This window comes from Bos taurus, chromosome 20, assembly GCF_002263795.3.
Source record: "Bos taurus isolate L1 Dominette 01449 registration number 42190680 breed Hereford chromosome 20, ARS-UCD2.0, whole genome shotgun sequence".
NCBI classification, from domain to species: Eukaryota; Metazoa; Chordata; class Mammalia; order Artiodactyla; family Bovidae; genus Bos; species Bos taurus.
The window spans coordinates 25,569,068-25,592,080 of NC_037347.1; the positions used below are offsets into that span (position 1 = coordinate 25,569,068).

At 42.2% G+C, this 23,013-nt stretch overlaps 1 protein-coding gene and 1 long non-coding RNA gene across 4 annotated transcripts; one reads left to right on the top strand and one right to left on the bottom strand.

Annotated features, from left to right (window-relative positions):
* Positions 1-11,075: 11,075 nt before the first annotated feature.
* On the bottom strand, positions 11,076-17,572 carry FST (follistatin). 3 transcript variants are annotated; one of them, XM_005221516.5, is made up of 6 exons: positions 17,301-17,572; positions 15,143-15,334; positions 14,487-14,705; positions 13,941-14,165; positions 13,031-13,258; positions 11,076-12,275 (listed from the first exon to the last, which is right to left on the bottom strand). In XM_005221516.5, the coding sequence occupies exons 1-6, from the start codon at positions 17,383-17,385 to the stop codon at positions 12,193-12,195; spliced, it is 1,032 nt and encodes a 343-aa protein (XP_005221573.1). In that variant the 5' UTR covers positions 17,386-17,572; the 3' UTR covers positions 11,076-12,192. The 3 variants fall into 3 exon arrangements, with proteins under 3 accessions (XP_005221573.1, NP_786995.2, XP_005221574.1); NM_175801.3 differs by having other exon boundaries at positions 12,139-12,275; positions 13,031-13,261; positions 17,301-17,569; XM_005221517.5 differs by lacking the exon at positions 11,076-12,275 and adding an exon at positions 12,449-12,556 and having other exon boundaries at positions 13,031-13,261.
* A 1,461-nt stretch (positions 17,573-19,033) lies between these two features.
* LOC132343222 (uncharacterized) lies at positions 19,034-21,647 on the top strand. The gene is made up of 2 exons (XR_009491944.1): positions 19,034-19,320; positions 21,317-21,647. It is a non-coding gene; the product is annotated as an uncharacterized lncRNA (long non-coding RNA).
* Positions 21,648-23,013: the final 1,366 nt, after the last annotated feature.

Genomic DNA, 23,013 nt, shown 5'->3' on the forward strand with positions numbered 1-23,013 from the left:
CTGGACTCAAAGGGAACTGGAAATGTGTGGACTGAGCCTTCCTGCTTCTGCTTGATGGTTGCAGAGGGAAGAAGCTGCTGCTAGAGAGTCTGTGCTGAAAGGGATGGGGCAGGAGCGTGTATCCCACATCTCTCTCTTCCCATCCTCTACTCTCTTCTCACTGTCCTGGTCAAACCTAGAGACAAACCACTCTCCACGGGGACATCTGCAGGGCTTGGCCTTTGAGGACGCAGAGCACGAGAGAGAACGATGGAAGATGGATGGGAGTGGAAATGCAAACAGGATAATCGGCACACTCAGCACTCGTTGCCTGCATTAAAATCCTTGGGGCAAATTCCCAGATGGAGCAAATGATGTATGCATTTCTCTGACAAGTAAGCGATTAGTAACCCTGGCCTGTGCAAACCCTAAACTACCTTGGGCAATTATGGAAACCCTGAATGAAGGTAGAGTTTTAAGGGAAGATTCTCTCTGGATATCTGCTCATTGTATAGGCATACGCATCATTGTCATAGTCTGTTGTATCTTCCCTTAAAATTCTACTTCAATTCACATAGGGTTTTCATAATCTCCCAAAGGTAGTCGGGGTTTGCCACAGACTAGGATTACTAATTGCTTACCTGTCAGAGAAATGTTGTATATCATATTTTGAGACATATAATTAATATTCTAGATAAACAAGAAAGTACTCACATAAATTCTCAAGTCTGCCCTCCCCCATTAAAGGAATTGAATGATCAAATTAAAATCTTTTTTTAAAAAGGCACATCCAACTTAAATAAAAGAATAAGAAACTGAGTTAGGATTGGAAGATTTTATGAAAGATCAAGATCTGTCAAGGAGGAAGGACATAGTTAGCTCTTTCCTTCTTCCACATTCTGAAAGGGAAAGCTGCAGTTTTAAAACTGTAATTTGTGAAAAACAATTTAATTGAACTAAAGAAAACTAGCATTCAGATGGTTAGGGCCTAGTTTTCCACTGAGTTTCTAAGTGGAAAATAAAGCGTATTTATTTGAGGAGTGAAAATTCTTCTTAAAGGAGGAATTATTTGCTCTAATCAGAAAGAGTGAGTGTGCATAAATATATTTGTCAAAAAGGTTGCAAACTTTTCATTTCCAAGATGAAAGACAGCAAGCAACACTAAAATACTACCACAGATTAAACTGTTCTATACTAATAATTCTCCTTTCCACATCACTTTACACCCAAAAGGGGAAAAAAAAATTAACTTCTGTGCTGATAGAAATTGGCAGCACACCAATAAAAACATGTGATAACATAATTAATTGCCTAAAGACTGTTAGTATTAATAGCCAGGTGGAGCCAAAATCATTCTTTCTTTCGGTAAATTTTTAATATAAATTTACTTATTGTCATTCTTTTAAATTTATGATAAAAAATGTCTTCAGTGAAAAGTAGGATATAATAAGATTGGGATTTTTATTTCATCTGAGAATTTTCTTAGTAATGTTAAAAGAAAGACAGTGGTAAACTCTTTTTTTCCCTTTTCTCACCATCTCCATGGTAATAAAACTGGGATGAACATATGGAGTATTTCGGACTTCCCTGGTGGTCTGTGGTTAATATTTCACATTTCCAATACAGGGGGCATAGGTTTGATCCCTGATTAGGGAAGTAAGATCCCACATGACGTACAGAACGCCCCTCTCCCAAAGAGATAATAAAAATATAATAAATATATTTTAAAAGAAAGCATGGAGTGTTTTTAATTCATGAAAAGAATCCTACTGAAGCTAAAATGACTACATTTTCCAGAGCTATAATTTCAATTCTTGGTTTGTATTTATACCATCAAAACTGATATTGAACGGCATAGAAATCTACAGTAAATATGAGTACACAACTAGAAGAGATGTTTTGAGTTGTAATAATGTGTATTTTAAAAAATCCATTCTTGTAAAGCTAAAACAGTTGTAAACGTAGGTGAAAATATTAAATTCTTCCATTTAAATTATCTTGGAAATTATTTTTTTAAAACAACTTCATTAAGATGAAATTCATATGCATTACAATTTATTTAAAGTGTACAGTTTAATGGTGTTTATATATTCACAGAGTTAAGCAATCATCACCACAATCAATTTTAGAATATTAAAAAAAATAACATTTATTTTTCATTGCCCCATCCCTGACCAACCACTAATCTTTCTGTCTCTATAGATTTGTCTATTCTGAATATATTGGCTAAATTTTAAAGGTACACTATTTCTCTGACAAATTCTGAATTTTATATTGATCTATTATATATAGATAAAAATTTGTTTCTGTTTTCTAATTAACTATTGAAACTTTGTATTAATTTTTTTATTTCTAATTTTTTTAAATAAAAAAAAATTTTGGCTGCGCTAGGTCTTCGCTGGGGCGTGTGGGCTTTCTCTAGTTGCAGCACGAGGGTTCTAGGGAATGGACTGAGTAGTTGTGTATAGTCTTAGTTGCCCTGTGGTATGTAGGATCTTAGGTTCCCTGACCAGGGATGGAACCCATGTTCCTTGCATTGGAAGGCAGATTCTTAACCACTGGACCACTAGGGAAGTCCCGAAATTTTGTGTTAATTTAATAGAGTTCATGTATAAGATTTTTGAAAAAAATTACAGTTGATTCTCAAACTGCTGTCATAAAATATGAATAAATGACACCTGTGGGTTTTTGTTGAGGTGTAATTTTGATCTGTAAAATGTAAAGCACTTCAGGAGAATTTTAAACGGATTTAAAAAAAAATCAATAAATCAAACAAAACAACTTTCAAAATGTTGATTTCATTTATATTCATTCCCTCTGCCCCTGAATTTGGTGAAGAAAAGCGTGTATCTTGATCTGGATACAATGTCATCAGGATTGGAGATATGACTTTTCCATACGATGATCTTTGCTAATAGAGAATTCTTAGTTTTCTATCAGTCTTTGCTTGAGGTTGAGTTCAGACTCCGCAGTCACTTATTTCTAAGTATGAGCTCCTGCACTCATCTATTAGAGGCTGGAGGTCAGAAAGCTTTCGCTTGCAAAACAGTCTATTATTTGGAAAAATGCTTCTTTGCCTGATATTGTCATTCTCTGTTCTATTTCTCTGTCCTCTCCATGTGCCTCTGAATTGTGTTAGGACAATGCAGTGTTTGGCGATCGTCATTTTACTGGGTGGAGAATTTAGCTGGTAGTAGATTGGCAATATTTTCCTGGTTGTTTAGTGCTTCTGAGAAAATATTCTTGAAACTTCCTGAAGTTGATGAATTCTATACTCTCCCTCTGGCTACAGCCACTTACAGTTCTACTTTTAACAACTTTATACCTGTCTTTGTTGAGATTATCTAGTGGTGTTTACCTGTCATTGTGGCTGCCAAAATCTTTGAGACGTTTTCTCTACTTTGTACTTCTCTAGGCTGAACTCTCTCCAGTACTCTTGCCTGGAAAGTCCCATGGATGGAGGAGCCTGGTGGGCTGCAGTCCATGGGGTCTCTAAGAGTCAGACACGACTGAGCGACTTCAGTTTCACTCTTCACTTTCATGCATTGGAGGAGGAAATGGCAACCTGCTCCAGTGTTCTTGCCTGGAGAATCCCAGGGACGGGGGAGCCTGGTGGGCTGCCGTCTATGGGGTTGCACAGAGTTGGACACGACTGATGTGACTTAGCAGCAGCAGCATGCTGAATTCAACTTTCCTAATTTAGAATTTAACCCTGCTTTTCCCAGCTTCCCTTCTTGGGGACTTAGTTTCACCAATCAGATTTATTCCTATAAGATTTGATTTGGAAGGAATCTGAGTGAGGAAATGGGCTTCTCAGGTGGCTCAATGGTAAAAGAATCGGCCTGCCAAGCAGGAGATATGGGTTCGATTCCAGAGTGGGTAAGATCTTCTGGAAGAAGAAATGGCAACCCACTCCAGTAATTTTGTCTGGAAATTCCCATGGACAGAGGAACCTGGCAGGCTGGAGTCCATGGGATCACAAAGAGTCAGACATAACTTAGTGACTGAAAACATAACATATGAGGAAAAGCCGAGTGAGGGACATCCTTTGTTAGGGGTAGGCTTTGCAGATCGATTGTGGAGGTGCAATTTCCTGATCATATAAGAGAAGGTATGAGCGGCAGCTAACCAAATGTCAGAGTTCATCATAGCAATCTTCAGTCACCAGCTTTTGGATTGCAATGAAAACCATGATGATACGATGATATCGGAATACACAGAAGGCCGTATAAATTGAATAGTGAGGGAGTGGAGTATGGAACTCTTGGCTAACAAAGAGCAGTCAGATCAGGTGGACGAGTGAAACACACCATATGAACTAAGGAGAACAGGTGACATGAGAGATGCAGGTATTCATCTCAGGGAGAGAACTGCCACTGTCTTCTCTGATCCTGGTGGCTGTGCCTGTGTGGGCTCATAGACCCAGTGATCACTGGCTCTCAGATTTTTCAAGAGAAAGAGAAATCCAGATTTCTGTGTGGGATTTCCTAGTTTTAAAATACTGTTAACTAGTACAAAATTGTTTTACAGGTGTGTGTAACCAAATAAAATATAAACTGGATACAGTCCATAAGTTGCCAGCTTTTGATCTTGCTTTACTGGTGAGAAGAAAGCAGCACATAAAGAATGGGGAGATAACAGCAGGTGGGAGTACAAAAGAGGATTTGAGAAGAGCAGAGTTGGGTTGACAGTATACAAATCAAAGAGTGATTCATTAGTTAAGGCGGGAGTCATGTCCATTGTGTCCATTGTATTGGGAGCTTAGAAGTCATTGATAACCTTTGCCAAACATCTTTAGATGCATAATAGGAGGAAAGACCACATTGCAGAGGGTTGAGGAATGAGGGAGAGGTGAGCTAGTGGAGACAGAATGGAGATTACTCCATAGGTTGCGTCTAGAAGGAGACATAGGAGAGATAAGAAGGCTTTCTATTTTTTTTAAGGGCTAGCCAAGGCTGGCATGTGTGTTTGTGTGTTGAATTAGGCAAGTTTTACTAATTATTTCCATTTTTTATCCTTACTTTAAAAGTTCTTTATGAAACATATTTATAGGCTAAGATTAGTAAAACCACTATAGAGGAAGAAATTTAAAATTATGGAGAGAGAGCTCAATTAATAGAGTAAATTTCTGGAAGAGATGGGGGATGTGGTGGAAAACACAGATATGAAAATGAGATTCTTTGAGATCAGAGGGAAGGTTGTTACAAATGATATGGAATTGGGCAAACTTATGGTAATGTTGGCAGTGGAGGAAGCTGACATAACTCTTTCCTGATGGCAGCAATTTTCTAGTTGAGTAGATAAGATAAAGTTCACTGCAAGTAAGAAGAGTGGTGGACATGCTGCTTGAGGAGAGCTGTGATGGTATGGAAGTGCCAGGAAGGGAAATGGGTATAGAGAGTTGTGTAAAATAGGGCTTTTAAAGAACCTAACTGAGATTAGATCCAATAATTGTATAAGGGCACCTAGTGGTATTTTTGGAGGATTTCATCCTTGCTTAGCAGCATAAGCATAGATGTGGAGAGGTTGATTTCACTGATCCATAGTTAGGATTTTGGCCAGAGAATGTGGGGAAATTGACACAGATTCATAGAACCAATGTTCTAGTGAGAGAATCATTGAGGTAGGGAAAGATAAGAGGCCAGGAGGGATAGAATGTCAAAAAATTTTGAAAGGGCCTTCCACTCTTGGTTCAGGCTATAGATCTTGGGGTGTGGTTGCAACTGGATGCATTCCGAAGAGGATATCACTTATTATTGTTTCCATTTCATTTGATTGCTTAGATCTCCCTGTTCTTAAAAGAACTTAGGATCAGTTGAGTAGTAGTCTTGGCTTCCTGACCCATGGATGAAGCTGAAGTGCTCTTCTGAAAAGGTGATGTAGAACTCCTGAAAGGAGCTCTAGGCAAGTGAAGGGAAGGAAAGTGGATCAAATGTCAACTGAAAGGAGGACCAGGGTTGGAATGTCGCTACTCTTCATTCAAAATTCGTGTCTCTTATTAATAAACTTGCCATGCAATGCATATGCCTGGAAGGGATGGTAAAGGCAAGTTCACAACTCCTAGCCAGTCCAGCTTAAATCTCATTGGGATCTCCCATAAGGAAGTGGAGGCTGAGAATATTCTTAGGAAAAATGTGCCTTGTGATATCTATGGCCAAGTGCTTTTACCACCAGCAGGTACACTCCTGCAATGAAGGCCGATTAAGTGTGGGAATCCTGGCCCAGGTCAGGCTGAGGGGAACAGGATTGAACACAGCTCTGCTGTAGCCCTACCAGAGACCCATGAAGAGTATTCTGGCTGCCTTTGGAACATTAGGCAGCCAATGCTCACTCAGAACTTGAAATGATTCTAGGGCAGCTGTTCTCAAATTTAAGCATGCACAAGAATCACCCAGAAAGCTTGTTAAAACATAGATTCTTGTACCCCAGGTGAATTTTGTTCAATGGCTCTGGGGTAGTGCTCAAAATGTTGTATTTCTAACAAGTTCCCAGGTAATGCTGATGCCACTGGTTCAGGCACAACACCTTGAGTATCAGCTCTGTTTATATTTGTGAATTTTATTGACTGGGTCCTGGTTCCATATACCTAGTAAATATATTGCCCTCAATCTATTTTGATATCTTTTCCTGGGACACTAAGTCTATAAAAGACTGTAGGTGTTTCAGGTACTGGTTGCCTTTTGAGTAATCCAGTTCTTCCCTTGTCATTGACCCATAAAGCCCACAGCAGTCTCAAGAAACTATAGAGATTGGCCTTTGCCTTGATCTTTCACTGTCACCACTGTTTATGGGATGCATCATGACCAGGAAATCATCCCATAATTTTTTTTTTTTTAATGGTGCTGGAAAAGATAGAGATCTCTTAAAACCTGAATGGATGTATAGCCCACTGTCTTCCCAGGCTTCTGACTTTGCTGCTGATTTCTTGCCTGCCCCAACTTCTTGAAAAAAGCTTATACTCGTCCTTTAGCCAGAGATCTTTGTCCTTAGGGGATTAATACAAGAGACTTTTGGTGGGAGTAATCTGGCTCCTGACTGTACCAGTTGGTTCCTGGGCCATATTCTTAAAATAGAAAAATGACAAATTATAGCTCTGCCAGGACTACATTCGGTGTAATCCAGAGAATATGTTTTTAAGTGTCTGAAGGACTCAGCCACAGGAATCTTGATGGTACCAGCCAAGATATCTGAGGTCGAAGGATGGCAAAACCCAGGGACCATCCAGTACTCGTGGGGGGATTCCAGCTAAATTGAAGCTGGGATGTGGACATGTCTGGGCAGGTCTGCTGAAGACGCAGGGCAGGCATGCCTGGAGTCTATTTACATGACAACTTTTGGCTGGAGAAGGATTGTTTGCTGATCTGAATGGAAAGTGGGATGGGAAGAACAGAAATGTGCCTGTCTTAGGACCCACGTTTTGAAAAATGGTTTTTAATAAGTGAGTTTATTAATTAAATAATATATCATCTTTTATATCAAGATAATTGTACAATATTCGGATTATATTAGGGTTTTGCTAGCTTGGAAATAATTTACTACTATCTTTAGGAATCTGTAGTCCTCATGTAGGAGATCGTATCAAAGTTAAAGACAGATTTGATTTAATTTACTTACCACAGATTGTGTTGGGTGCGTGAATGAAAAGACAAAAGGCACGTTTTTGTGGTTTTGAAAATGTTGTGTGATTGAATTATTTCTAAATTTCCATGAAAAATAATGTATCTCCATCTGTTATTTGAACCGTGAAGTTTTGCTATAGCAGCTAGAACTTCGTGATATTTTGTTAAATATTAACGTGGCTAAAATAGTTTAAAATTTAAAATAAATTGTTTACACTTGTGCTTCTGGCCTTGATTGGTGCCATTCCTCATTCATTGTATTTCCAAGGTAGAGAGGTTGCTGAACCACAATTCCAGCCCTTTTCTTTTTGGCTGTGCTGCTGGCCTGCAGTGGAAGAGCAGAGTCCTAACCACTTGACCATGAGGGAAGTCCCTTTTCTTCTTTAATAACAAGTAGTACAGTCCTAGAGGACATATTCACTGGCTGTCTTTTTACATGCCAGGCACAGATCTAAGCACTTTATACAACTTATTTCTTTTAATCTTCAGAACACTATTATGAGGGAGACACTTTTATTGTCCTGGGTACATACATGGGGAAACTGAGGCCCAGAGAAGTTAAATTCCTTGTCTAATTAATATATAGCCAGCAGTGGGGGGAACTGAGGTTTTGGGTGTTGGCAGTGCTTTAGCAAAGCTACTAATTACTCTAAATTTTAAGATGGCTATGGAAAAGAAAAAGCTGTTTCTTGGTATGGTTTAGGTGTCAGAAATTCTCTCATTGCCAATTTCGATTCTCTAGCTTTTGCAGTCACTGGGATTATTTTCCAATCTTTTGGTCATGTAAATAATTTTTTAAATGACTCTATTTCAGTTGCTTTTCTAGAGACTGGGAAAAGCAGTCTACTGTGCATCTCTTCCTGAGAATGATTTTTTAAATTTCTAAACATTTATTTGATATGATTCCAAATTATAGAAAAGTTGCAAAAATATAGTATTAAAGATATCCATATACCTTTTACTCAAATTAACATTTTACTCTACTTCTTTTATCATTTGTATGCTCTCTCTGAATACATATAAGGGGAAAAAAACCCTACTTAAAACTATATTTTTTCTTTGTAAATCACTTGAGAGTAAATTACATACATTTTGGTCTTTCCCCCTAAATACTTTAGTGTGTCTTTCCTAAGTTCAGAAATATTCTCTTGCATGCATATTACAATGATTAATTTCAGTAAATTTGATATTGATACAATGCTTTAATTTATGGACAGTATTCTAATTTTGTCCAGTGGCAATAATATTATAAAGTGCACTATCCCCCTTGGGTACAGGATCTACTCTAAGGTCAAGAGTAGATGAGCTGCATTGTTTGAGAGAGAATGATTCCAATTATGTCAGATTTTATTTTGTTATACCCATATGGGATTCCCTGGAGGTATGGTTTAGGTGTCAAAAATTCTCTCATTGCCAATTTCAATTCTTTCAATGCAAGAATCTGCCTGCAGTGCGGGAGACCTGGGTTCGATCCTTGAGTTGGGAAGATCCTCTGGAGGAGGGCATGGCAACCCACTCCAGTATTCTTGCCTGGAGAATCCCATGGACAGAGGAGCCTGGTGGGCTACAGTCCATGGGGTCACGAAGAGTTGGACATAACTGAGCGATTAAGCACATAGCACACATACCCATATAGCAGATAAAAATCTTAATTGAAGTGGATATCTGATGAAAATTAGATCCCTGATAGATTTTTTGCTATTTTTACTTGTTATTTTGCAATTCCTAATGATGATTAGGATGTACTCATACCAATTAAAACTAGTTACTAGTAACTGTTTATATTAATTACTTTATATGCATCAATGAGTCCTAACTGAAATTCTAACAGTAGCCTAATGGTATTAACCTAATTTTAATTTTAAAGGAGAATTCTATTTTTTAGTACTAATTAGCCCATGGTTGGAGGAACCTGGTAGGCTGCAGTCCATGGGGTCGCACAGAGTCGGACACGACTGAAGTGACTTAGCAGCAGCAGCAGCAGCCTAATACAGGATTACTGGAAAAGTCAGAAACTCCAAGAAGGAAAATAAGAAACTGTCTGATGTTGGAGATGAATGATTGATGCTGACAACTATGAAATAAAAAAATTTTTAATAAATAATCCGGATGTTGTTTAAAGGGCAAGCTGTTGATTTTATCACTCACCCTTGCCAAGACACACATTGGTGCCTGTTAAATTTGACGTTTTCACTCTGATGTCAATGGCAACTTTAAAGCATCTGTAGCGTCCCAGGATGAGGTAACAAATCAATTCCAGGAAGGGATGTGAAACCAGCCTGCCTGCTGTTTCCTTCCCTGAGTGTTCAACCCTAGTGGCAAGCCAGTAGCTCCCAGACACTACATTAGTTCCCATCTTTGTCTTTCCCTCGGTTTTTGGCAGCATTGGTCTTCTGCACTTCTTCTCCTTTCTCTGGGAACTGGTGGCTTAAGGCTGACAGCACTGACAGGCTCCTAATTATTATATGAACTCTGCCCACCTAAGAGGCCCCTCTGCCTTCATCAAATTTCTCATTTGGTGACCACAGTTGAGAGCCAATGGTCTCCTATAATTCTCTAATTATTTATATTATAGAGGGTTTTCACAAAAGGAATAAACTTTTGGAAAGAACTAGGGTCACAGTCTGTGAAAGAATATATTTGTTCGGCTATGTTTGTAATATTGACTGTTCTTTGCTCTTCCCCTCCTGTGGTTCTAATCCTCACTTCTTTGCATCTTGTACTTGATATTTTTGATGTACTTAGGCAATGAAGTAGCACAGCAGTTGGAAACTTGTGACTATCTAGTTATGTATCACTATGTATTACAGTGTATTACTGGGACAACCAGTTGAGGCCCTACATGCCAATCTGAGGCCCTAGTAGTGTGACTTGACTAAAATAAACTGCAAAACATTAATACATGTCCTCTTACCTTGAAAGTGTCATTATTTACTCTCCATGAACCATGACCATTGTGGAAATCCACCCCTGCTCCATCTTTACCTCAAAAAGTCTCTAGAATTTCAATATTATACTGCCTTTATTTCTGTAGTTGACATTCTGACCTAGGTTGTGCTGCTGTATGTGTGTCTATTTTTATTTTTCCTTGTAATGTGCTTTGTTTAAAGATTTAAGATCTACTTTATTTAGATGAGGAAAGAGAAAGGGTGCCTCTGGTTCTGGAGATGAGCTTGGGACAAGGATAGCTAAGAAGATGATGTTTTTAAAGAGGAAACTTTAGGCTTAGCACATTGCAAGGAGGGACATCTACAGTTTCCTCCAGTGCTGAGTGGAAAGTATGCCATCGTTACTACAAAGGCGTGGATGGACCTCAGATTCCTTTTTCCTTTTGAGGTGATCTGTAATTTACCTTGGAGTTCTTACTACCCTGGTCACTTAATTTTAGTGATAATTGTATTTCTCAACGAATATCTCATATACATTTTTACTCAAAAGTCCTAACAGCTTCTTTTACATCATCAGCAATTGAGACCATTGGCTTTTTAAAATTTTTTTATTTTTTCACTCATCATTTATTTACAAATACACATTATAACTTTTATATACATTGCACATTTACATGGTAGAAAAGTATAAAACTATATATTTAAATGAATTTATATTTAACTTGCCATGTTTGAAAATATAAAATTGCATCAGAAAAAAGTATTATGAAAAGCAAGAAACCTGAACTGATAAAGCTTTGATATACTTTTCATGACACATTGGGTGAAAAGAACTAGTTGAAAAGGTACAGCAGACTAGCCTTTAAAGGAAACACCTAACATAAGGTTGAATGTACAGCATTCTCCTTCTTTCAGGCTCCTGACACCCATATCACTCAATTCTTTGGATCTGTAACATCTTAGAAGTACATGATTAGAAACCCAACACTGCTATCACCACCTGCCTCACCGATGTCTTCATCACAACCAGAGAACAGAAATAGGAGTTTCCTCAAAGATGTATCCTCTGTACCTGCTATCTGAGTCAGAGTTATAATGCCTTTTGGTCAGTCAAGATTCCTTGTAAACAAAACCCGAGGGATCAGGTATGTACAGAACAGGCAGCAGAGAATCCAATAAATAAACAGGACAGAAACTGACATGCAAGTTGGTTAAAGTGGAAAAGAGTCTAACGACAGGTAAATGAAGGGAGACAGATGAGTGAGTGAATAGTAAGGAATGGACTTAAATGGTTTACAAGGAAAAAAAAAAAGCTTTTACTTTACAAGCAAGAGACCTCACAATAAATAACAACTGCTCTTCCTTTCACGAATAAATTTCTTCAAAAACAAGGTGTACAGTCAACCAGACATTTTATGTATAAATTATAAAACATGACACAGTATAAATAAATGTCTACAAGTCTCAACTATGGGCCTCATCCAGTAGACCTCACAATGACTGCCTCTCCGGGTCCAGTGAGTAACAAGGTGGCCTGGGAGAGAGCTTTAGGACAAAGGTCCTTTATGTATAGTTTTCCCCCCAAATAAATAGGCATACACTTATTTACAGTATGGACAATGTATTTTTTTTCTTTTACTTTTTTTCTTTCCTTTTTTTTTTTTTTTGCCTAAAGGCTATGTCAACATTGAACATTGGTGGAGGGTTTACCACTCTAGAATGGAAGATATAGGAAAGCTGTAGTCCTGGTCTTCATCTTCCTCCTCGTCTTCGGTGTCTTCCGAAATGGCTAGATGGGGGAATACAGGGGAGCTGCTGTTTAAATACGGACAACAACAGCGCAGAAGCAGCTCAGTGTATGTTTTCAAAGCCCTCTGTAACAGCCATATTACAGCGTTGCATTTTTATGTGACTTGCAGTAAGATGCTGTTTTGTTTTTGGCATCTGCTGTTATGTAACAAGTTTTAAAAAAACTTTTTTTTTTTTTTTTTTTTTAAAAACATTATCTATGAAGTCAAAAACTGCAGAAAGTTCTGAAGAATCAATGGCTCAGGTTTTACGGGCAGATTCCTGAAATTAGATAAAAAGCGCTCTTGTGTTCTAGGTATAACTGCTTTGGGTCCTTAATTTAGTTAGTAGGGGCAACTGCGCAAAGCAGCAGCCTATGTGTGATAACAGAAAGCTGTCTTTGAAAAAGAAAAAAAAAAAAAAAAAAACCTTTGAAGTAGTTAGTTCAGATTCAAGTGTTAATAAAAGCAAACAGCAAAGCACACTACTAAAACAAAAGGAATTACGGGCAGATGATTGGAATGGGCTATTTTAGAGGTGATCTTGTTGATGATCATCAGACAAGTCCTAAAGGCCCCGAAACATTTCAGGTGATTTTTTTTGTGGATTGCTGAATTGCTGGTGCACTTTAGCAGCTACCTAACTTAAACAGAAGTGGGCTTATCTGGGGGACGTTTTCGTGCTTTCTAAGTCTCCATTCCCTAGGACTTGCCTGGGAAATCCTTAAACTGCGGCAAGGTTAGAAATCACACTTACAGTTGCAAGATCCGGAGTGCTTCACTTCCAGCAGCACGCCCGAGGAGCAGGCCGCTTCCTTCATGGCACACTCGCTAGCATAGGTGGCATTGTCACTGGCACAGACAGGCTCCTCAGACTTACTCTCAGGGCACAGCTCACCGCAGAGTGAACACCGGCCTCTGCCAACCTTGAAGTCCCATAAACACTTTTTTCCACCAGTGCACTGGATATCGTCACAGGACTTTGCTTCTAGGATATAATACACCTGTGATAAGTAAATCCATTCTCCTCACCTTGTCCCCTTTCTCTAGCCTTCTATCAATAAATGAATAAATGTAAACATATAAAACATATTTTATTACTCACTAATGGGGCTCATGGAAATACTGTGCAAAAACACTCTATAAAACTGAAACACACACACACATACTCAAAACTCCTAGTTTCCTCTATACTAGCTTAATGCATGAAAATACTGTAGTATTTTCTTAAAACAGGATTTCATAGTATCCTTCAATTAAATATGTATTTGATTACTTCCCACAAGTGGGATCTTTAAAAAAAAAGAAAGAATTCTATCAGTTATCAGAATCTGATAACAGATTTTAGGAACTGTTAAGTAATTATTTCTCGCTTCCAGCAAGTCTAGCACTTAAAAAAATGTGTAAAATTGAGTGAGTTCTTAGATTTCTACGAAGGAAAATTGTTTCCTGTGTCTTGCTGGCATTTCAATATGTATGCCAATGTATCCAGAAGACAATGGTAAAAAAAAAAAAAAGACAATGGTTTCCTTAAGGTGGTCATGACAGTTTACCGACTTTGATGAAGCTAGTTTTGGGAAGTTTGGGGTTTATTTATTGGTTAAGCTCACAGTTTTATCACAATTATAGCCTTTTTCTCTTTTCCTTCCTCAATCCAGAATACCTACTGATACACTTTCCCTCATAGGCCAATCCAATAGATCTGCCCAGTAGGCAGGTAGCTTTTCTCAGGTGACAGGCACTGGGGTAGGTCACTCCATCATTCCCACAGAGATACTGTTCAGAGGAGGTGGGCTCTGGGCAAATTCTGTTACAAGTCACACAGTAGGCATTATTAGTCTGGTCCACCACGCATGTAGAGCTGCCTGGACAGAAAACATCCCGACAGGTCTCTGAAACAAAGAGGGAAAAACATTAATATTAAACACGTTAATAGGTACCTTCTTCCGGACTGAGCCACTGGACGGTTTCAAGGAAATCATGAAACAGAAGCATTCAGCTTTAGGAACGCACTTGGGTAGCTCTGCAGTTTTTAAAAGAAAACTAAGACTCTAGGTTGAACCTTTAGTGTCTTAAGGAATCTTTAGAATATAAAGTTAGAAAGGGTTCCTTTATTTGATATTATTATTATTAGGCTATTACGCCCATCCCAGGGGTCCTGCAGCGGGTCTACCTCAAGCAGAAGGCTGGAGGAGGGGTCGGGTAGGACCTACTTTTACATTTGCCCTGGTACTGGACTTGCAGCTCTGGCTGCTCTTTACATCTGGCCTTGAGGAGTGCACATTCGTTGCGGTAGGTTTTTCCATCCAGCCCACACACCGGGCCTTTCCAGGTGATGTTAGAACAATCTGGGGCACAGACGCAGCGGGGTTTGTTCTTCTTGTTCATTCGGCATTTTTTTCCGGGGCCACAGTCCACGTTCTCACACGTTTCTAGGAGTTGGAAAGAGGCAGGGATTAAAACCAGGGTCAGGCACCATGCAGGTTAGCCAGGAGGGCTGTGGGTGCCTTGCGCAATCCTGCAGCCAAGAGTCTGAGCCCAAGGGGCTAGGCTGTTGCCCGGAAGTTGAGAAGAGGGAAGGGTGGGGGACAGTGGGCTGCATTCCCTATCCAAATCTCCCTCAAAGAGCAAGGGTTGGCTGGCTTCACCGCCACATTTGGCTAAGAAGTCCGAGAACCTCTGGCGACCCTTGTTTTGCCTGTAGTGTGTGACAGGAGATTCAGCCCGAATGGCTTACCAGGGCTGGGGGTGGTTAGGGGGAACCCACGAACAAAGCTCCTCCAGTCCCAAACCCCGGCTGGGCACTGGGGAAGCTGAGGGTAAGACGCCCTCTACTGAGGGCCTGCAGACTGGGGAGGAAGAGCCCTACCTTTACAAGGGATGCAGTTGGGGGCGCCCCCGTTGAAAATCATCCACTTGAACAGCGTGTTGTCATTTACGTCCTCCTCGGTCCACGAGGTGCTCAGGCGGCCAGTGCTGCAACACTCCTCCTTGCTCAGTTCTGTCTTGTACAGGACCTGACAGCGGCCGTTCTTTGCTTGGCGGAGCCAGCAATTCCCAGCTGCGGGGAGACAGGGGTGGGGAGGTGGGCAAGTGAGCCGGCGGCGCCGGCTGGGTAGGGGGAGGGAGGCAGTGAACCGGCAGGGGAAGGAGACCCGGCGGGGATGGGGAGGGAGTGAGCGTGGAGGAGAGACGGCAGAGAAAAAGCAGAAAATAAATCAGAGGGAGTGAAGGGGTGGAGAAAGGCGAGGGGTGGAGGGGGGGACCAGATTGAAGAGGTGGGAGGTGGGCGATGGGGAGGGAGGGCGAGAGCGAGAAGCCCGAGCGCTCCAGCCATATCAATGTCAGTTACCAGTGACCCAGACACAACACGTGCAGCTTGCATTGACTTTTACTAGACTGTTTACTTTTATTCGTCCCATTTCATAACCTGCAGCGACTCGAAGGGCAGATTAAAGAACCTGACAAAAACAGGATGCGACGGATGTTTTTACATGTCGGTTTCATGTAGGCGGTACGGGGATTATTTGTGACAGGGGTTAAAAAAGTAGAACTTAAGAGAGAGAGAAAGAAAAGAGAGAGAAAGAGAGAGACCCAGACAGACAGACAGACAGACACACACACACACACACTCACACACACACATACAGCAACAGATCACGCAAAAGGCACTTCTGAAAAATGAAAGCAAAAAAGCAACCGGGCCCTGCCCGGCGCTGCCCCTCTCGGCCTCGAGGCGCAGCCCGCCCGACGGGCCGTTTTGCAATCCGCCAGACCCAAAGGACGCCCGCGGCCACCGCGATCTTTCGAAATCTCCGAGGGCTACTTTCCACGGCGCCCACGTCCCGGGCAGTCAGGCAGCGCCTCGCTCCGAAAGGTGGGCAACTCAGAGCAGTAGTGCGTCGCAGGCGGCTAGGAGCTGTGCCCAGGGGGCCGTATACAACACGCATAAAATAACGCTAAAGTCAGGAAAGTTCCAAGTCTGCCTCAAGAAAAGTATTGGGGTTGGGGGCGGGGGGGAAACAAGGTGGGAGGGGGACTTACTATCGTTTCATGGTTATATATACATATATATATATATATACACACATACACACACACACATCCCTGTATCATACCCACCGAGATTATCTTTGCAAGTAGCCCCCCGCCCCCCACCTTCTTCCTTTTTAATGTTCAGATTTTGGTCAGGAAGACGTCTTATGAATCATCCATATAACTTTAACAATAATTGGACCGCAAGCTGCTATTATTATTTTAAAAAATTCTGCCCAAAGACTAATGGAGATAAATCTAATTAAAAAAAAAAAAACTTTAGAAATTTGCTCTTATTGCATCTCAGAATTTAAATCAATTGTGGGTTCCTCACTGTTCTACAGAAAGTTAACAATCAGGAATGAGGCAAAAGGGAAAAAAACTGTAAACTTTTCAGAACAGTCCGGGGTAATTTTTTTTTTTTTTTTGCGGGGTTGGGGGGAGGGGGTTAGAAGAAGCATCCACTAGGCAGAAAGCTACTTCCCTCTAAAATTTTCGGCACCCTCATTTCCAAGTTTGGGCAAAGTTTCTGAAACCACGTCCCGCAGTCACCGAGGAAATTTCAGTATTCCCCCCTCCCCACTCAGTCATTTTTTAAAGTATCCAAAAGATGCAGGAGGGAGAGAGGTTAGATTGCAAATGAGTGGATTGCAATCTTCAGGCTACCGATGCTTATCCCCTTCTTCAGAGCCAAACAGGGGAGATAACATCTAAACTCATTAGGTCCAGAACTTGGAGCATCTAACCCTAACTACTGAGAGAGACTCCAGCTCACTCCCTTTCCTTTTAAAGGATAACCGCGCTCCAAACTCGGTTCCCAGTCCTAAAGTGTCACTGCCTTCAATTCTCCCACTCCTCTCCATCCCGGATTCGCTAAGTTGGTCCAACATCTTCCGAAAGCAGAGTTGCTCAGAACAGACCCGGTGGAGACGCCCGAAAACTACAAACCCCTGCCCTCCGCCGAGCCTCCCTGCGCATCCCGCCTCGCTTACCCTGGGCGCTGCGGTCCTCCATGAACTGGCAGAGAAGCAGCAGCAGGAGGCAAAGCCCGCCGGGCTGGTGCCTAGGACGGGCCATCCTGAGGGCAGGCGCGGGGTGAGGAGCGCGGCGGCGCGGGGAGCGGGCGCGGTGGCGCGGGGAGCGGGCGCGGCGGCGGGTGGCTCTGGCAAGCGGTGCGCGTCGCAGAGGCGAGCGGCGGAGGGCGCAGCTATCCCGGCGTAGCCCAGCACTTGCCGCCGGCCGCCCTCGCGATTCAATGGACGTCAGAAGCCAGGCGCAGCCGCGCTTTAAATCTAGACGGGGGTCTCCACGGTTTGCGGTGGGCGGTCTCCCAGTGTGTGGGGCAGTGGGAGGGCGGCCGCGAGAGAGGGTGTGCGCGGTTCCTTGGGGGTGGGGAGCTTTTAAAAGTTCAGTGTGAATCAGGTGACATTTCCCACCTTCTGAAACCCTTCCCAATTATCTGGTGGAGGTGCCCGAAATCAAAGCGGCAGGAGGGGAATCGCCGAGTTCTTATTTGCGTAGGAGCGAGAGGGAGGGGGCAGGAGACCCGGGCGCGGGGGGGTGGGGGGGACGCTTCGGGGGTGGGGAGTGGGGAAGAACACCCACTTCAAGTCCTGCACGCCGCCGCTCGCTGGCAGCGCCGGCGCGCCCGGGGTGGCGTGTGTGTGTGTGTGTGTGTGTGTGTGTGTGTGTGTGTGTGTGTGAGTGTGTGTGAGTGTGTGAGTGTGTGTGTGTCTGGCGCGGTGAGGGCGCTGGAGGCGGCGGCGGGCAGGGCGGAGCGGAGCGGGGCGGCGGGGCGGGAGTTGGTCTTCGCAACGCCGCTCCTCAGCTCCAGGAAGACTTCGCAAACGCCCGGAGAGCCCCGAGCTGCCTTAATACCCCGCCGGAGGTCCGGTCGCTGCCGTGTTAGGCCCCCGCAGTCTGGCTGCGGGACCCCGCGACGTTGTCTGTCTGGGTCTGCGCGTGCCGAGCGCCGCGGCCACCCCCGAGCCCAGGGTTGTGGCTGGGAACCCCGGGCCCCGGCACCTTCCACCCGGGGCAGAACCTGGCGGAGACGCGGCCCTCCGTCTCGACGAGTTAGAAGCGAACAAAAATGTTTAACACCTCGGCCCGGGCCTCCCCCCACCGTCACAGTCTCGCCCTCCTTTTCTTTTCTCCCCTTTCACTTCGCAGCTTCTGGAGGAGTCGGAGCCCGGAGCGGGGGCGCCGACGTAGGCGGTCTACCCGCCTTCCGCGGCTCGGAGACTCCCCAGTTTCTGTCCTGTGTCTGTCTCTCTCACTCTCAGTCTCCTTCTCAGTCTCTCTCTCGGTTCGCGGAATAAAAAAGATTGCAACATCGATAATGAACTTCTGTAGCCTCAGTTTATTAAGCACAGTGCCTGGCATTCTTCGCTGAAAGTTGGCGGGTCTCTCATTTATAACATTTTTGGCACCGCTGAATGAAACAGAGGAGGCGATATTTCCTTTTATATAAAACGATTACTTCACGGAAAATGCTATATTGTTTATTCCAAAGCTGCCTTTTAAATTTCTATTCTTTTCGCTTCTGGAGCCCGAAGAACAGACAGTGAAGTATGCAGACAAAATTCTTGGACATTCGCAGGTCCCTGGGATTTTGTTCTACGGATTTCAAATCCGCCCCTCTTCGCCCCCCACCCGCCTACCTCCCCCCTCCCCGCCAGACGGCCCCCCCCCACGCCTCCTCTCGCCCTCCCACCCCCCAACTTCCACCACCCGCCTCCCACCCTCTCCACAACTGCAAATAACTCAGTGATAACAGATTTTTTTCCACCAACTGCAGGAGATAGTGCTAATCTTTTAATAAAAGATCCCATTACAATGGGATCTGTCTGGACAGACTATAATAGATCCCGAAATACAGCCGTGCTAATATTAGAAGACAGTTGTTTGGGTGCCTCTCAGACGGGCCCAAGCCCCCCTTTGAAAGTGGGCATGAATCACAAAGCCCGCGGCCGCCGCACCTGCACCGCGCGCATTCGGTGCAGCAGGCTGGTAAAAACGGGTGACCTCGCCGCTGCTTTTCGCTTTATAATTACCGTCCCGAGGACTAGAGAGGAGGGGCGCGGGCGGTCCGGGCGGGGTGGGGTGGGGGCGCTGGCTTTTGCTCACTTCAGACGGCTCTGGGGGCTCCACATCCTTCTTAATCTTTCCAGATTTATTCTTCCTCTCTCTCTTCCCTCTTCTCTCTTGCCTCCTGTCCGCCCACCCCTTCTCTTTTCTCTTTCCCTCCCTCTCCCCCGACTCTGCTCCTAGTCTCCCCGCTTTTCCCTCCCCTCTTTCTTTTCCCGTCTTCCTTTCTCTCTTCCCTCCAATGCAGCATTAATGTAGAGTTGTTTAGTGCCCTCTAATGGCAGACGACATTAACAATTAATAGCAAACTGTCCCCTTTGCAGGAGCCGACACTCCATGGCAGAGTTCCAAAGTTGAATTTATTTCTTCTTTATTCAGGCAGATGGATATAGTGCTTATATAGTAATGTGCTGTAGGGAAAGTTTGTTTTCTCCCTTTAGAGTCCCCTTTCCCAGGGAAAACTTGGTTGAAAGAAAGGGGAAACCTAACAATTATTTTTGCTCAACTATTTTTTTTTAATCAGGGAGGGGTATGGGTATAGATTTGTCTTTTAATAGCAGCAAGAGATACAACTTCTGTTTTATCAAAGTTTATCAAATGTGTATCTAGGGTTGGAAAATAAATTCGATATTTTAAATATATAAATGATCTTAGATAGTTGGATCTCATGGTAGTGCTACCAATAGCCATTAAACATTTTAAGACCCAAATGTAATTACATGATTTTATATTGTCTCCTGTTTAAGTATATTTATTGGTCCTGAATCTTCTGTAGCCTCTGGAAGCTGAAATTTTTCACTTTTGGGCCATGCAAACCATTTAAATTCCCTCCTGCTTGTGAAGTCATCTTGCCTAGAGGTCTGTGGGATCATATTTTAATGCATTGTTTATTTTCTCAATACTTTTGGGAAGATCGTTTTAAAGACCACAATTTCCTCTTATTTTATAACCATATAGCAGTGAAAATAGTGATGTAACTTGAATGTTCTCATTATAATTTAACTTATTCATTCACTATACATGTGCCCCCAGAATATATTGACATAAAAAGAGCATACCCAGTATGACTTTTGGGGGTAGTCTATGTGGCTAAATTAAAATTAGAATAAAAGTAATTTTGAGGGTTTAAAGATATTTGGATTTTTGGTTTATTCAGATGGTTTGTGTATTTAGAAACAACTCATATCACAAGACCTTTCTGAATTAACTTAATCCAAGGTATGACCACACAATTCCAGTATGATGGGTAAAAAGAAAAAATTCTGTCCCTATTTTATTCTTTTTTTTAAAACAATTATTTATTCATTTCTGGCTGTGCTGGATCTTCGTTGCTGTGTTCGGGCTTTCTCGAGTGTCTAGTTTGCTCATTGCAGCCGCTTCTGTTGTTTCAGAGCATAGGCTCTAGGTGAGTGGACTTCCGTAGCTGTGTGTGGCACTTAGGCTCAGTAGTTGTGGCACATGGGCTTAGCTGCCCCATGGCATGTGGGATCTTCCCCAGCCAGGGGTCAAATCTGTGTCCCTTGCACTGGCAGGCAGGTCCTTAACCACTGGGCCACCAGGGAAGTCCCCTATTTTATTCTTTGTCTATGTAGTGCCAAGTGCTCAGACTGGTCATTTGACTAAACTCACCACATTGACTAGTTGCTTTGGCATCATGTGATTGTCTAGGCCAAAGCAGACACAGTTGCTTTTATTGTAAAAAATGCCACCACTCACAGGGGTGACCAAGCGTACCAGAGGAGTACCAGAGGCAGACCCAATACAGGATTACTTCTTGCCGAAAAGAAGGTAGCTCTGCCGGTCAGGGTTGAGGTCATAGGCAAACACACTGTGGAAAACATAAGTGCTGTGTTGCTTTGCCTTTGTGAATAAGCAGTTTGGTGTTTGTTTAGTGATACAAGCTCATCCTGTTTTTCAGCTGCACCTTGGATAGTATTGATCTGTTTGGGAGAATGTCTGCCCCGAATCGGCACAGATCAGTCATCAAGATTCTTGTTGGCCTGGCGTAATTTTCTAGCCAATTGTAGAAAATGAGACACAGGTCAATATGGTCTCATCTGGGCCTCCTGTGAGCATCAGCAAAAGAGTCATCCAATTTCTGGGGTATGAAACGGTATCACACCTGTTTGGTGACATCACAGAAAAACAGCTATTTCTTTTACTGTTTTATCTCCTATAAATGTTACATTTTGGGTTTGTAGATGTCTAAATGTCAAGGGGACATTTTAAAATAAAAGTGCCTTCTTTCATTTGTGTTGTATGCTTCCAAGTTTGACTTCTTATTTTTTTCCCTTTCTGCTCTGCCAAAAAAGTAAATGTAAATTATGAGAAATACAATAGGACCACTTTGTAACTGACTTTCTGGGCAGTGCACAAAAAGACTGCTGTTCTCCGATTGTTTTTTGTCAGCTTCAAAAGCTATCTTCCTTCTGAAGTTTATAAATTTAAAATATTCGAGTTTAGCAAATAATTCAATCTAGCTCCTAAGATACCTATTTTAAATCCTATGAAATGGTTGTTTGAACCAGAACTGACCTGGTTAAATTTTAGTCCCTAAAAAGGGAATATGGAAGGGGTATGTGAGGTTACATAGGGAAAATTTGGAAGTCATGGAGTAGCTTTTGCTCTTTGCCTTAAAATTAAACGTCGCACTTTTTTGAAGTTAGGTATTTTCCCAAATGAGATTAAGATTTCAGATGCAAATAATCAATCTTGATTAAACAGGAGAATTTAAGCACTTGAGAAATAGACTGAAGTGATATTAAAATCAGATTTTATTCTTCTGGGTACAAAACTGGTTACTTAATGCGTCATAGTCTTTGGTGTTGTGTAACATCATAGGCTAGATGAGGATTGGGGGTAGTGGTAATAGTTCTGTATTGGCTGAATTGTTGCAGAACTAAAAAGTTAAGAAATGTGAGTACATAAAAGCAATGTTTATTCAAGATGTCCAAACCATCAGTTAACTTTTTAAAAATGTCATTAGAATATATACTTTTAAAATACGGTATTGAAAAAACAAACAATTGTTACCTGAATTTTTCTCTTTCCAATGTTGCTTTTATGTTATAAAGTCAGCGTTTTATAACAGCCTTTTCTTTTTGATAATACTTGTTTCTAATATTTTATTCCTTATGCTACTGCTGCTGCTAAGTCCCTTCAGTCGTGTCCGACTCTGTGTGACCCCATAGACGGCAACCCACCAGGCTCCCCTGTCCCTGGGATTCTCCAGGCAAGAATACTAATCTCCTTCAATTTCAGAAATATTTTGTGTTTCTACAAGTCACCTACACCATGTGGCACATAGTCACGTAAGCCAGTCATAGAAGCATGTTCAAGTTTAACACAACTAAGTCTTTAAAACAGACCTTAGTAAAGGATTAAAATTATGCCTTAGGGTAGGAATGTTATATGGGATTAATACAAACTAAACAGTTTATGTATTTTAGTTCACTTTGACAATACAAATGATTCATATATTGTATATGACTGAAAATATCAGCATGTGACATTTAGCATTTTAACCCTAATTCTATTTATGATTTCCCCTGAATGGAAAGTGTGAGGAGAGCAAATCAGTACTTGTTGTTCTGTATCCGGACTTTGTGACTAAAA